At 68.3% G+C, this 12,437-nt stretch overlaps 1 protein-coding gene across 1 annotated transcript in view; it reads left to right on the forward strand.

The window, feature by feature from the left end:
- The window catches only part of RADIL (Rap associating with DIL domain), a 57,286-nt gene extending 45,629 nt beyond the window's left edge, over nucleotides 1-11,657 (forward strand). The window contains exons 9-19 of the mRNA XM_081093155.1: nucleotides 366-403; nucleotides 2,289-2,449; nucleotides 4,851-4,963; nucleotides 5,246-5,483; nucleotides 6,204-6,376; nucleotides 9,161-9,311; nucleotides 10,150-10,334; nucleotides 10,444-10,774; nucleotides 10,930-11,063; nucleotides 11,150-11,289; nucleotides 11,436-11,657. Coding sequence (XP_080949281.1) covers nucleotides 366-403; nucleotides 2,289-2,449; nucleotides 4,851-4,963; nucleotides 5,246-5,483; nucleotides 6,204-6,376; nucleotides 9,161-9,311; nucleotides 10,150-10,334; nucleotides 10,444-10,774; nucleotides 10,930-11,063; nucleotides 11,150-11,289; nucleotides 11,436-11,541 — 1,770 coding nt within the window. The 3' untranslated portion in view covers nucleotides 11,542-11,657. The remainder of the gene's footprint in view (nucleotides 1-365; nucleotides 404-2,288; nucleotides 2,450-4,850; nucleotides 4,964-5,245; nucleotides 5,484-6,203; nucleotides 6,377-9,160; nucleotides 9,312-10,149; nucleotides 10,335-10,443; nucleotides 10,775-10,929; nucleotides 11,064-11,149; nucleotides 11,290-11,435) is intronic.
- The last annotated feature ends 780 nt before the right edge of the window (nucleotides 11,658-12,437 follow it).

A 12,437-nucleotide genomic window follows, 5' to 3' on the forward strand; every position in this document is an offset into this window, starting at 1 on the left:
GCCTCCCAGGAAATGCTGGCGGGGCCCCAGCCCGGGATGTGTAAACACCGGTGCCGGCCCGCGGACTCCTGTCCGCTGCCGCATGGCACTGGGCTGATGTTACCGTCCGGGCAGCAGGCCTCCTCCTGGCACGTGTGGAGCGTTTGCTGCTCCTGAAACGGCCGGAGGCTGTGGAAGCTGGCGGCCGGGAGGCTCTCCTGGGGCAGAAGTGCGCAGGTCACACTCTGACGGGTGGGCAGGTGTGGAATCCGGTGGGAAACGCCTGCCCGCGGCCGCAGGGCCTTGGCGCAGAGCCGCCGTCTGAGCGCCGGCCGTGCCGCGGCTCTGGCTCCTCACGCTCGCTCTCCTGTCCTTTGTGATCGCAGGAAAAAACCAAGGAGCTGGCGGAGAAGCAGGCGCCCCTGTAAGTACCTCCCTCGCTGCCCGCCCGCCCCGCCCGCCCGCTCCCAGGCAGACCGGTGCGTCCCCCCAGCCAGCCCCAGGGCCCTGCCGTGCGCTGTCACACTGTCCCTGCCCGAGTGGCATTTCTGTCCCTTAAAGCTGGCCAGACTTCATCGCAGTGAGGACCTTGACAGGTGTGCAGGGTCACGCTGGCCACGGGCAGTGACGCACAGCAGGCGCCCTGCCTGTGGGGTGATGGGACGTCGTGCGCACGGATGAGCCCCTCCCCACCCCGCCCCCACCCTCTTTCTGCTCCGAGTCAGGAGTGTGGCTGTTAGACCAGCGGTCGCCAACCTTTCGGACCGCATGGACCACCAGTTGGCTTCCGCTGGTTTAGGCCTCACGCGTGGAATTGGGCGGGGCTTGTCCTGCTGTGATCGGTTCATTCCGCTGGTGCCGAGCCCTGCAGGAGGCCCTCCTCTCGTGAAGGCGGAGTGACATCCCTGTCGCACGCACACCAGGCGCTCCTCCTGACCCCACACGTGACCCCACACCGTGGTTGCTATGGGCCGAGCCACGGGGAACCCCACTCAGGTCTGGATTTAGTGCTTTCGGATAGATAGCCAGCGGCTCTATTTTAATTTGTGAGGAACACAGTTTTCCAAAGTGGCCCCCCAGCGTACGCCCCCCAGCAGTGCACAGGGCTCCCGCCCGTCCTCGCCCGCACCGTCCCTCCTGTCTCCATGGCAGCCACCCTGACAGGCGCTGGCCCTGGTGACACCTTCCCTGCCTGCCTGGGCCCTCCCGGGAGACATGTGCTGAGATCCTCTGCCGCCTCTGAACTATTATTGGTTTCTCTGCTGTGAGCGGCAGCGGTTCCTTCACAGTCGGAGACGAACCGTATCTGACGTTTGCAAACACTTCCTCCCACTCGCCGGGCCGCTCCTGCCTGCCGGTGCCTTGGCCGAGCAGCGCCTCCTCGGAGCGCCTGCTGGTCTGTTTCTGCTTTGGTTGCCCACGCCTCGGGGGTCATAGCCATGAAACCCGTCCCCACTGCGAGCCGCCCCGGTCTGTGCCTCTGCCTGTGGCCGGGCTGGCGGTGGTGCCCTCGATGCTGACCTCGCTGGGATCGGCCCGAAGCTCCGCTGGCCACCCCTGGAGGCCTGGGTCCCAGGAGGGCTGTCTGTGCCTTCGCGTTCCGGTGAAATGGAGAAGGGCAGTGACCGAAACGAGACTGAAGAGTCTGAAGAGCCAGGTTAATCCTTTTCTAACGACAACTCCACGCCCTGCGTACACGCGTGCGCTCAGCCCAGCGTGAGGAGCACCAGAGGAGCAGGACCCGGCCCCTGGGGCGTGCACGCTGCCGGCTGCGCAGTGAGGACACGGAGACGCGCCGGAGCCAGTCCTTCCTCCCCGGGCGGGGCAGAGGTTCCTTCGTGCACAGAGGACAGAGTGGAGCGACGTCAGGAGAACGAGACCTGCCACACAGAAGAGGGGGGCGCGGGGGAACAGAGAGCCTGAGGTCCCCGTGGCCCCTGCTGCTCAGCAGGGACGCCACAGAGCGGCCAGTCCAGCCTCCGGGCCCGTCCCAGGGCCTCGCTCCCCAGGACCCGTCGCTGCGGGCGGATCAAAGACCCTCCCTCTCGTGCACACACTCGTCGCACACACGCCAACCTGCAGGGATAGGAAACGGCTTACTTACCAGGCTCCTTGCCCAGCGGCGGGGCCACCGGCGCTCCCTCCGCCGAGGCTGGTAGGCGCCCTGGCCGTCGCTGTCAGACGGGCGTGCATCTTCCTCTCCTTTCCCAGCCTCCCTCGCTGGCTCGCTGACAGATCGCAGTTCTTGCTCGTGTCCCTGAAGGCGCGTCCCTGGGAGGGCGGTGCCCGCTAACTGCGTCTCTCCGCAGCCAGGAGCCCGTGACGGCGGCCGGCTCCGGCCTGGCCGGCCTGCTGCCCGAGCTGCGACACGTGCTGCTGTGGATGGCCAACGCCGTGGAGCTCCTGTACTTCGTGCAGCAGCAGGGCCCCGTGTACATGCAGGGCCTGGAGCAGGGGCCCGACGCCACAGGTAGGCTGCGCGGGCGGTGGCCCCGCCGTCTTGGGACAGACATCTGTCGGGCTTTCTGAGTGCAAGTGGCGCGGGCAGTTGGGCTCCCCTGTGCCCGTCGCCGGGCGCACTGGCACTGTCTGCCGGTCACGGCCACCCCACTGTTCTCGGGGAGGCCTGGGGGACACAGGCCCTCAGCAGCTTCAGAGAGAAGGCGGGAGCGCGCAGAGCTGTGCGGGGCACGCCGAGCTCAGAGCCTAATGCGGGACGAGGTGCGTCGGGGTTTGTGTGAAGTGCTGAGAACACTTCGAGGGTGACGGGGAGGGCTCAAGGGAAGGTGGCCGTGGGCTGCGCCCCAAGGCCTCGTGGGATTTCACTCGTGTGTCTGACGAGGACCTTCTGCAGTGGGACAGGGGTGACAGCCGGGCCCCCAGGGGCTGGGGCCGCAGCCAGTGTGGACGGGCTGGTCTGCCCACACAGCCTCTCCTCGGCCTCGGCAAAAACAAGGCTCACGCCTTCTCTGGCGTCAGGGGGACCTTGGCCTGTCCCGGCTGCACCACAACTGGAGGGGCCCCTGCAGGGGTGGCCGGGTGGCCCTGCATGTGGGGGCCCGGGCTGCAGCCATGAGGTGCACTCGGGGCTGGGAGGGGACCAGGGAGGAGGACGGGGTTGGCCAGGGCTCCCCGTGAACTGGGCCAGCCGGACACGGCACAGCGTCTGCGTGTGCTCAGCTGTGTCTCCCGAGAGGAAAGAACCTGAAAAACAGTCCGCTGACTGGCCTGCTGCCTCCGCCCGTCTGCAGTGGGTGGGGGCTGTGGGGGCGTCGGCGCTGCCCTGGGTCCACAGGCTACTTCCTGGCCCCCCTTCGTGTGACATACACCTGCCCTGCCCACGCCTGCCCCACCAGGCCCTCCCCTTGCAGCGGGACCTCCCCGGTGCCCGCCTGGCCTCCCGCAAGGCCTCCGGCCACCTCCCTCAAACCCCGCCGGTCCCCTCGAGGCCCCCAGCACCCGGGCGCTGCAGCGGACCCAGCAGGGAGGCTCCTGGACTCGGCCTCCGCCCACGAGCGCCTGGACCCCTGCCTGCTCCGTGTGGCCTGCGCGATGGCAGGCCGGGCCGTGCTCGGAGCCCGTGGTTCCACTGCCGCAGGGAGTCAGCTGGGCCTGTGACTCAGGCTCAGCGTCCGCGGGACAGTCGCCCCGTGGGAGCCGCAGCTCTGGGCCCGGGGCCGGCCTCACGGCTGTGCCCTGTGCGGCCGCGTCCGGCTTTCTCCGGGGAAGCTGGGGCGACGGCACTGCTGCTTAGCTGCCCCTCCCGCCTCAGAGGAAGCTTGTTCTGGTGGGGAGCGAGTAGCCCGGTGGATGCGGGGAGAGGGTCGCCTCTGTGCACCCCGCGGACCAGGTGGCCGCGGGAAGCAGACAGTGTCCCGAGCGGTGGAGGCGCTGGAGAGCTCAGAGGAAAATCAGCGTCAGAGGGCGAAGGCAAGGTCAGGCGGCCTCGGCCTCCGGCCCCAGCGGAAGCGCCTGTGGGAAGAACTCTGAGCAGAGACGTCCTGTCCTGGAAGCTGGGGAGTCGCTGTCGTTCCCACAGTCTGTGTGCGAGGCTCTTCCCCGGGAGCCCTCATCCCCTCAGGCCGGGAGCAGCCGCGGGGTGTGTGTGTGTGTGTGTGTGTGTGTGTGTTTGTGTCACCCACTCAAATCCTCCTGGAAGTCTTTGCGGCTTTGCCCAGCGCCTGTAGATCTGGGGGCTCCTCAGGTGCTCAGAGGGGGGCCTCCGTCCTGTCCTGGGCCTTGGGAGCCAGCACGGGAGGGAGGGACGGGGGCCTTGATGCTCAGAACAGCTCACAGCGGCTCAGGGGTGTGAGGCCCCAGCAGAGCCGCCGCACAGGCACCGGTGCAGGTTTTCAGTGACGCAGGGGCCCAGGGGCGTCTGCTGGGAGCTGTCGTGTTGTGCTCAGTGGGAGCCGAGGGCGCACAGAGGGTGGCTGGCAGTGAGGCGGCCTGGGCTGGGCCCTGCCCTCCGAGGGGGGCCTGCGGCTGGCTTCTTGGCGCCCGCTGGCTCGAGTGGCTGTGAAACCCGTCTGTTCTGCGCGCTCCGGGCAGCAGCGGCCGCTGCGAGTCTGAGGCCTGAGCCTCTGGAGGACGAAAACGGCAGCCGGCAGCCTCTTAGAGCCTCTTGCTGCCCCCGATCTGGGCCCCTCGCGCTGCCTGGGGAGGCTGAGGGGCACCCGGACCCCGCCAGGTCCCCAAGACCGGAAGGCCCGGCTCCGGGGAGACCCCTGGGGGCAGGAGGCCTAGCCCTCGAAGGGGAAGGGCCGCGTGTCCAGGCGTGTCCAGGGCGGGCCTCTGAGGGCGCGGCCTGTGCTCCTGGGAGGCCCGGCTGCGAGGGGAGCCCCTGTGGTAACTGAGCTGCGTGTCCGCAGGCTCCACGGAGTCCGTGTTCTCCTGCGCGCTCTCGGCCAGCGAGGAGGCCATGGCGGAGCTGGAGGAGGTGATCCTGTACGCCTTCCAGCAGTGCGTGTACTACGTCTCCAAGGTGCGCCTCCGCTCCCTCCCTCCTCAGGGCCCGGGCCTGGGGAGCCGCCCGCGTGTCCCACCTCCCTGGCACCCACCTCCCCCCCCCCCCATGCTCAGGGCGTCTGTGGGCCCTTCGCTGGACCCTTTGTGCCCCCGGGTCGATGTCACCTGCATCTCTCACAGGAGCTTGTACTGAGCCCCCCCCTGGGAGCTCTGTGGGAGCCCCAGGGAACACCCCACGCACCGCCCCCCGAGGCCTGTGCCCTGGCCCTGCCAACGCTGCTGGTGTCTTCTCCCCCAGTCCCTGTACGTCTGCCTCCCGGCCCTGCTGGAGTGCCCCCCCTTCCAGACGGAGCCCCGGGAGAGCTGGTGCCAGGCCCCCCAGCTGCCCGAGGAGCTGCGCCGCGTCGTGTCCATCTACCAGGCCGCGCTGGACCTCTTGCGGCAGGCCCAGGTGCACCCCGAGATTGTGTCCCAGGTGCTGGCCTACCTCTTCTTCTTCTCCAGCACCCTGCTCTTCAACCAGCTCCTGGACAAGGGTGAGGCTGGGCGGGGCTGCGCTCCTGTGAGAAACACGTCCTCCCGGAGCGGCAGGCCGAGCCCTCGGGGCGTCCTGACCCGGGGTCTGTGCCGATGCGATGCGCGGGGTTCCGCAGGGAGAGGCCCGGGGAGCAGGGAGTCTGCACAGGGTGTCTCGTAGGGGCAGGCGCTCTGTCAGTGTCGGCGTGGGGCCCTCAGGCCTTTCCTGGTTCCCTGTGTCCCCAGCAGCCTCCAGCCCCTGGGAAACAGGAGGGAACAGGCTGAGAGAAGTGAAGTAATCTTGACTCCACCTCCCTGCCCCCCAAAGTCCTCACTGCAGACATTCCTCTGTTGCCCTGCCCGGAGGCTCAGGGGCGCTGTGGGCACAGGGACATGAACGCAGGGACAAGCCCCAGCACTTAGGGTCACTGTCGTGGGCTTCCCAGGCTCAGCGGGGTCTGGGCAGGGCCTGGGTGGGGCACAGGGCTCGCTGTAGACTTGGACCAGGTCCCTTCAATGACTGTCATAGCCCCTCCCTCCGTCTTCACCCCCACCTCCCATGCTCACCCCACCCCTCCAGAGGGCCCACCGCAGGCTAGTGCCTTAGAACCCATGTGGGGCTCACATCTGTCCTCTGAGGCCCGGAGGGGGGCGGCCAGGCACAGGGGACCAGCCGGGGCCTGGCTCCCTCTGGGGCGGGGCGGGCAGCCTGGGCCTTACCTCCCGCTCTCCCTCCCCAGGCCCCTCTCTGAGTTGCTTCCACTGGCCCCGAGGCGTGCAGGCCTGCGCCCGCCTGCAGCAGCTCCTGGACTGGACCAGGGGCGCGGGCTTCGGGGAGGCCGGGGAGCACTTTTTCCGGAAGCTGTCCTGCACCCTCAACCTGCTGGCCACTCCCCGCGCCCAGCTCATCCAGGTAGGAGAGCGGAGAGAGCCAGGGCGGGGTCAGCGGGCGGGCCATGTGTTGTCACTGAGTCACCAGCCCGCAGACCAGGCGGGAGGGGGGGGGGTCGGGGGGTCGGGGGGGGGGGGGAACACCTGGTTTCTGGGCCTCAGAGAACTTGCAGAGTTGTTTCCATCCCACAGCCGTTCCCACCTGTGAGCAGGAAAACGGCCCCAAAATGTCTGTGTGCGGGGTCTGCGGGGTCTGGACCCTGACCTGCCACAGACAACGTGACCCCACGTGGCGGGGGGCGGGGGGGCTCTGCAGAGGGGGCTGGCCAAGGACCCTGAGATGGGAGAGGCCCTGGGTTAGCCACGGGCTCCTTTAATTGCACGAGCCCTTCCGGTGTCAGCGACGAGAGGCAGGACCGAGGAAAACAAGGGACTTGACCCGCGCTGCTGGCTCTGGAGATGGAGGCGGGGCCGCGGGCCGCAGTGCCTCCTGGAGCTGGCGAGGGCCGTGCCCCCACAGGCACTGCATTCTGACCACCCTGCCCTGGAACCTCCGGAAGGAACGCAGTCCTGCCGGCCTGGATTTGAGCCCAGAGTGACCCCCAAAAGTGTAAGAGTGTACATTCCTGTTGCTTTAACTGCTACCTAGTGGTCATCTGTTACAGCAGCAACCGGAAACTAATACACCACCTCACCCTCCTCCCCACCAGCTGCCTGACAAATTGTCACAGATCATCCATGAAGCCAGACCCGTGGTGCTCCCTGCCTGCCTGGCCTCACCCTTAACGCGTCTCCGGAGTGGCCGTGAGCGTGTGCAGGGCTGCCGGGGAAGGCATGTCCGAACCAAGGCGGTAGTGTGGCGGTTGGCCATCTCCAGGCCAAGCCCCGAGCTGCCGCCAGCACGGCCACACAGCACGATGTCCGTGGGGACGGCGGGCATTTCAGTTTGGTATGAAAGTGGGACAATCCACGTCTACCCCAAGACCAAGACCTAGAAGCCTCAAGAGGCCCCCACCTGCTGTGAGGAAGGGCACAGCTGCGCCTGCGGAGCTCCTGCGAGCGGCGGCTGGCTCGCCACAGCCATCGGTTTAAAAGCCCAGAAAGCCCCGGAGCCGCGGGGACCGAGGGAACCACAAAGCTGTTCTGCTGTGGCTTTTCCTCTGGGGCGTTTGCCTCATCGGGGACCAGGGTCTGTGAGATAGAAATCTAGGCTTCGTCCAGATGGGCCAGAGCTGGGGGCGTTCAGAGCAGCCTGGCCATCTACAGCGAGGGAGACAGATGTGCGACCCTTGAGGAGCCTGAGAGGATCGGTGCTTCTCCCTCATGACATTTGACAAAATCGTGAAGCTCCAGGGTGTGGGATAGGAAGGGCTTTAAACTGAGCAAACACTCTGAAAAGCCGAGTGGAACTGGTGGTAGTTTGACCTCCACTGGGTCAGGGTGATCAGTGACAATGAAGATGCATATACTAAACTGGTGGGTGCAGTTAAAGCAGTGCCAACAGGCAAAACAATAGCCTTAAGGACACATGTTAGAAAGCAGGGAAGGCTGGGCGATCACCACGAAGCAAGAAAAAGAAAAACAAGTCAAACCCAGAGCAAGTAGAAGGAACTCTTAGCCAAAATCAGTGAAATAGCAGACAAACCTATAAGAGCAGCATGAGGGGAGAGCGGTGTGCCGGCCACGTGAGGCACCTGCTGCACAGCCCCCAGCAGGTGCGTCACTGCTCCAGGCAGCCTGCCAACTGCAGAGCACACCGTAGGTGGGGGGAGCAGCCCCCGAGGAGCACTGCTGTGGTTCCCACGGTGCAGGAGGGGCGGAGGCAGAGGTGGGGCGTGAGGTCGGAGAGACAGGTTGGCTGGCAGACTTGCCCGTGCAGGGCCAGGTGACATGTTTTAGGCTCTGCGGGCCACAGGCATCGAAGTCCCAAGTTATTCTCTTTGAAGCCCTTTTGGAAACGGGGAGCCGCGCTCAGCTGGAGGGCTGTGCACCCGCGGCCACAGGCCCCCCATTGGCCAGACTGTCCAGGGAGAAGAAAACCTTCGAAAAGCCACGCATGTCCTCACAAAGATAAACGCAGCACCACCACGAACACTAGCAGGCTCTGTAAGAAAGAGAATAGAAAGGATCCTTGGACATTACAGTCTTGGCAGCAGAGCTGGAAGATGAAGTTGAGGAAATCACCCGGAAAGTAGAGCAGGGAGCTATCGCGGGGCGCCCGGTGCCCGCAGCCGGAGAAACACAGCTCAGGGCGGCGGGGATTCTAGGAGCTGGGAAATGAGCAAGGACCACCCGCTGGCCAACTGCTGTCCTGAGCTGGTGTGTGGCCTGGGGTGTTAGCAAGAGGACAGCGTGGACACTGGACGACCACAGCCTGGGCCTCTTGCTGTTGGCAGTAAAATCGAGCGAGAGCGCGGGCAAGGAAGAAAGGCAAATGAAAGGACCAAGTCCCAGCAGTAGGAGCCCAGGAAGAGCTGAGAAAACTGGCCCAGGAGCAAACACAGGCGAGGACAGCCCAGCCTGCAGCCTCGCACCGGCCCACGTGGTCCCAGCACGTGGCCCCGCGCGTGGAGCCAGACAGTGGACAGAGAAACCCGCCAGCTTCGGAGAGGAACACGACTCACCAGCGGCACCGCCTGTGACCCCGAGCTGACCTCCCGCCGCACAGGGGCCCGGAGGCCTGCGTGCTGGCGGGGACACGCCTTTTGCCTGTGCTCCGAGGTCGCAGAGGCAGACCACCTCTGGGGGTGGGTCCTGCTGGTGCCTGCTGGGCCCTGACCTCGAGCGCCTGCCTCCTGTCCCCTAGATGAGCTGGGCAAGCCTGCAGGCCGCATTCCCTGCCCTGAGCCCCGCGCAGCTGCACCGGCTCCTCACTCAGTACCAGCTGGCCTCGGCCATGGGCCCCATGAGCGTCTGGGAGCCGGGCGCCCAGGACCGCCCCGAGGCCTTCGACTCAGGTGAGCTCCTCCTTGTGGGGACCGCTGGGGCCGTCTTCCTCCTCGGTGCCCTGCCCTGTCCCCCACTGGGGACCCCCACAGCGGGGGGGGGGGTCAAGGAGCCCACCGTCCATGGCTCAGGCCAAAGGTGCCCCCTGCCCCTCCTGGAGCCTGAGGATGGGCCTCACCCAGTGCCCAGCCCAGGAAGAGAGCAGCCCACGTGCTGGGCGCCGCCACACCGCCCATGGCGCGTCCCGATCACGTATGCTCACACGGTGCACAGGACGCACTCTGTGGTTTTATAGATTAGACCTTAGAGATGGACGTGCGCTTCGCCAGCTTTATCTGTGTGGTAACAAGGACGGAGGGAAGGACGGTGGAGGACACGAGACAGTGGGCGCGCCCTGCTTACCTCGCGTGGGCGTGGAGGCAGCGACCACCTCCGGGCAGGGCTGCCGGCTCCATGGGACGCGTTTGCCCCATTTTCTGGTTCACGGCCGAGGCCCGCGTTGGAGCAGAGCCTTCCTGCTGGGAGGGGCTCATGCCCAAGTCCAGAGCAGCGTGCACAGGGGCCTCTCGATCCCGGTCCCGTGGGGGCTGCGGGCCCGGAGGCCGGTGGGAGCAGGTGCCGGATGCTCAGCTCCCGGAGGCAGCTGGTGGGGTGCAGGCTGGGGTGTGGCCCAGCTCCGGGGGGCGGGGCCTTGCTCATGCCGGTCGGTCACTGGGATCCAGGAGGAACCCAGCGCGGTTTGGGTGGTCACCCTGCCCGGCCCCTCCCCGCTGTCCCGGCAGGTCAGTCTGCGGGCCCCACTGGGGAGGCGGGCGGCCCGCGGGTGAGGCATCGGTGCTGTCCCCGCAGAGGACGTGCTCGAGTCCTACGAGAACCCCCCGCCCATCGTCCTGCCCAGCGCGGGCTTCCAGGTGGACCTGGAGGCGGACTGCCCAGACGACAGCGTCTACCAGCACCTGCTCTACCTGCGCCACTTCCTGTGGGGCCTGCGGAGCAAGCCCGGCGCCCGCGGGGGGGCGCCCCAGGCCCCCGAGGTACCGCCGGTTGCCGGTCTGGGTCCGAGGCTGCGCGGGAGGGAGAGCCGGGCCCCTGGTTTTCCCTCCAGGACAGGAGCCCGGTGCCTGAGCTGTCTCTCTCCTCCAGGACCTGCACCCCCCCTCCCCCGAGGGGCACCCCGAGGGCCAGAGCTGCCCCGTGGCTGCCAGGGGCCCTGGCCAGGAGGCCCGTGAAGCGCACCCCCCTCCCTCGGCCGGGGCTCCCCGCACTCAGGGGCCCCCAGGAAGGCCGCGGGGCGGGAGCCACCCACACCCCCAGGCTGGGCCCCCGCACACTGACTCCTCCTGCCTGCTCACGCCTCCCGGCACCCCACTCGAGCCCCTGGGCCCCGGGCCCCACCCTGGCGGCCCCCGGGGGAAGGCGCGCCCGGAAGGGAGGAGGCCCGGACCAGGCGGCCCCCGGGGGGCGACGCCGGAAGGTGAGACCATCCGTCCGCACCTGCACCGGCCGCAGGGCTCCGGGTCCCCCCGCCCGCCCCGGGGCCGCGGCCAGCGCGTCCTGGCGGCTCCGTTCCTGCCCGTGGCCTGGACTCGGGCGGCCGCAGGCCTCACCCGCCCTTGGCTTGTCCCCCAGGGGACGTGGCCCCCGAGGACGAGCCCCCGCCCCCCGGCAGCCGCAGCTCCAGCGCCGAGGACTTCGGCCGCGTCTTCCTGGTGGAGCTGGAGCGAGGCCCCTCGGGGCTGGGCATGGGCCTGATGGACGGGATGGTGAGTGGCGCGGCTCCGTGGGGCGCGGGAAGGGGCAGGGCCTGCGGGAGCCGCCTCCGGCCGGCGCTGAGGCCTCTGCCCCGCAGCACACGGCCCTGGGCGCGCCCGGCCTCTACATCCAGACGCTGCTCCCGGGCAGCCCCGCGGCCGCGGACGGGCGGCTGTCGCTGGGGGACCGCATCCTGGAGGTGAACGGCAGCAGCCTGGCGGGCGTCAGCTACCTGAGGTACCCACGCCCCGGCCCCGTCATCACCCCTCCGGCCGCCAAGGCCGGCAGGGCGCGCCTCCGGGCGGGTGGGCGGCGAGGTGGGGCGCCCCCCGCACCCAGGAGGCTCCGCGCCCTCCTGAGCGGCTGTCACCCCCCAACTTCAGGGCCGTGGACCTGATCCGCCACGGCGGGAAGAAGATGCGGTTCCTCGTGGCCAAGTCCGACGCGGACACCGCCCAGAAGATCCGCTTCCGCTCGCCGCCCCCCTAGGCCGCTTCGGGCCGAGTGTGCACTTTATTTATATGGCGGCGCCTCGCGTGGGCGCTGCAGGGCTTTCATGTTTGACGACTTTAATGGAGACAGAGATTCAATAAACTATCTTTCATACTGGAGAGCAGCGGTGCGTGGGGTCGGTCAGGGCGGTGCATGAGGTCAGCGCGGTGCGTGGGGTCAGTGCGGTGCGTGGGGTCGGTCAGGGCGGTGCATGAGGTCAGCGCGGTGCGTGGAGTAGGGCGGTGCGTGGGGTCAGGGCGGTGTGTGAGGTCAGCGCGGTGCGTGGCGTCAGGGGCTGCGGGGAGAGCCCACAGGACCCACCCAGTCCCCGGCCCATCCGCTCAGGAGGCCCCGGGAGGACGGGCGGGCGATGCAGGGCGGTTGACTGACGGCCACCTCCGCGCTGCCCAGGAACCAGGAGCCGCAGGGACACGCGGGAAGCCGCTCGGAAAGGGCTGCAGCCCGTCCGCGTGCACGTCGCTCCTGGGAATCATGCCCCGCACAGTCCCGAGAAGGGCCCACCCTGGCGCCCGGGCTCCTGGCCTGCCCCGGGCCTGGGTTCCTCTGTGACCCCCAAAGCCGCGGCTCGGCCCAGGCTCTAACCCGCGGCCCAGGCGCGGCCGCCTGCCCCTGCCCGGCCATCTGCCCACCTGCCCCTGCCCGGCCGCCTGCCCACCTGCCCCTGCCCGGCCACCTGCCCACCTGCCCTTACTCGACCGCCTGCCCCTGCCCGGCCACCTGCCCACCTGCCCCTGCCCGGCCACCTGCCCACCTGCCTCTGCCCACCTGCCCTTACCCGACCGCCTGCCCTTACCCGACCGCCTGCCCCTGCCCGACCGCCTGCCCCTGCCCGGCCGCCTGCCCCTGCCTGACCGCGGCGGGCAGGGCGGCGA

Source organism: Myotis nattereri, assembly GCF_964212035.1.
Source record: "Myotis nattereri genome assembly, chromosome: 5".
NCBI lineage: Eukaryota > Metazoa > Chordata > Mammalia > Chiroptera > Vespertilionidae > Myotis > Myotis nattereri.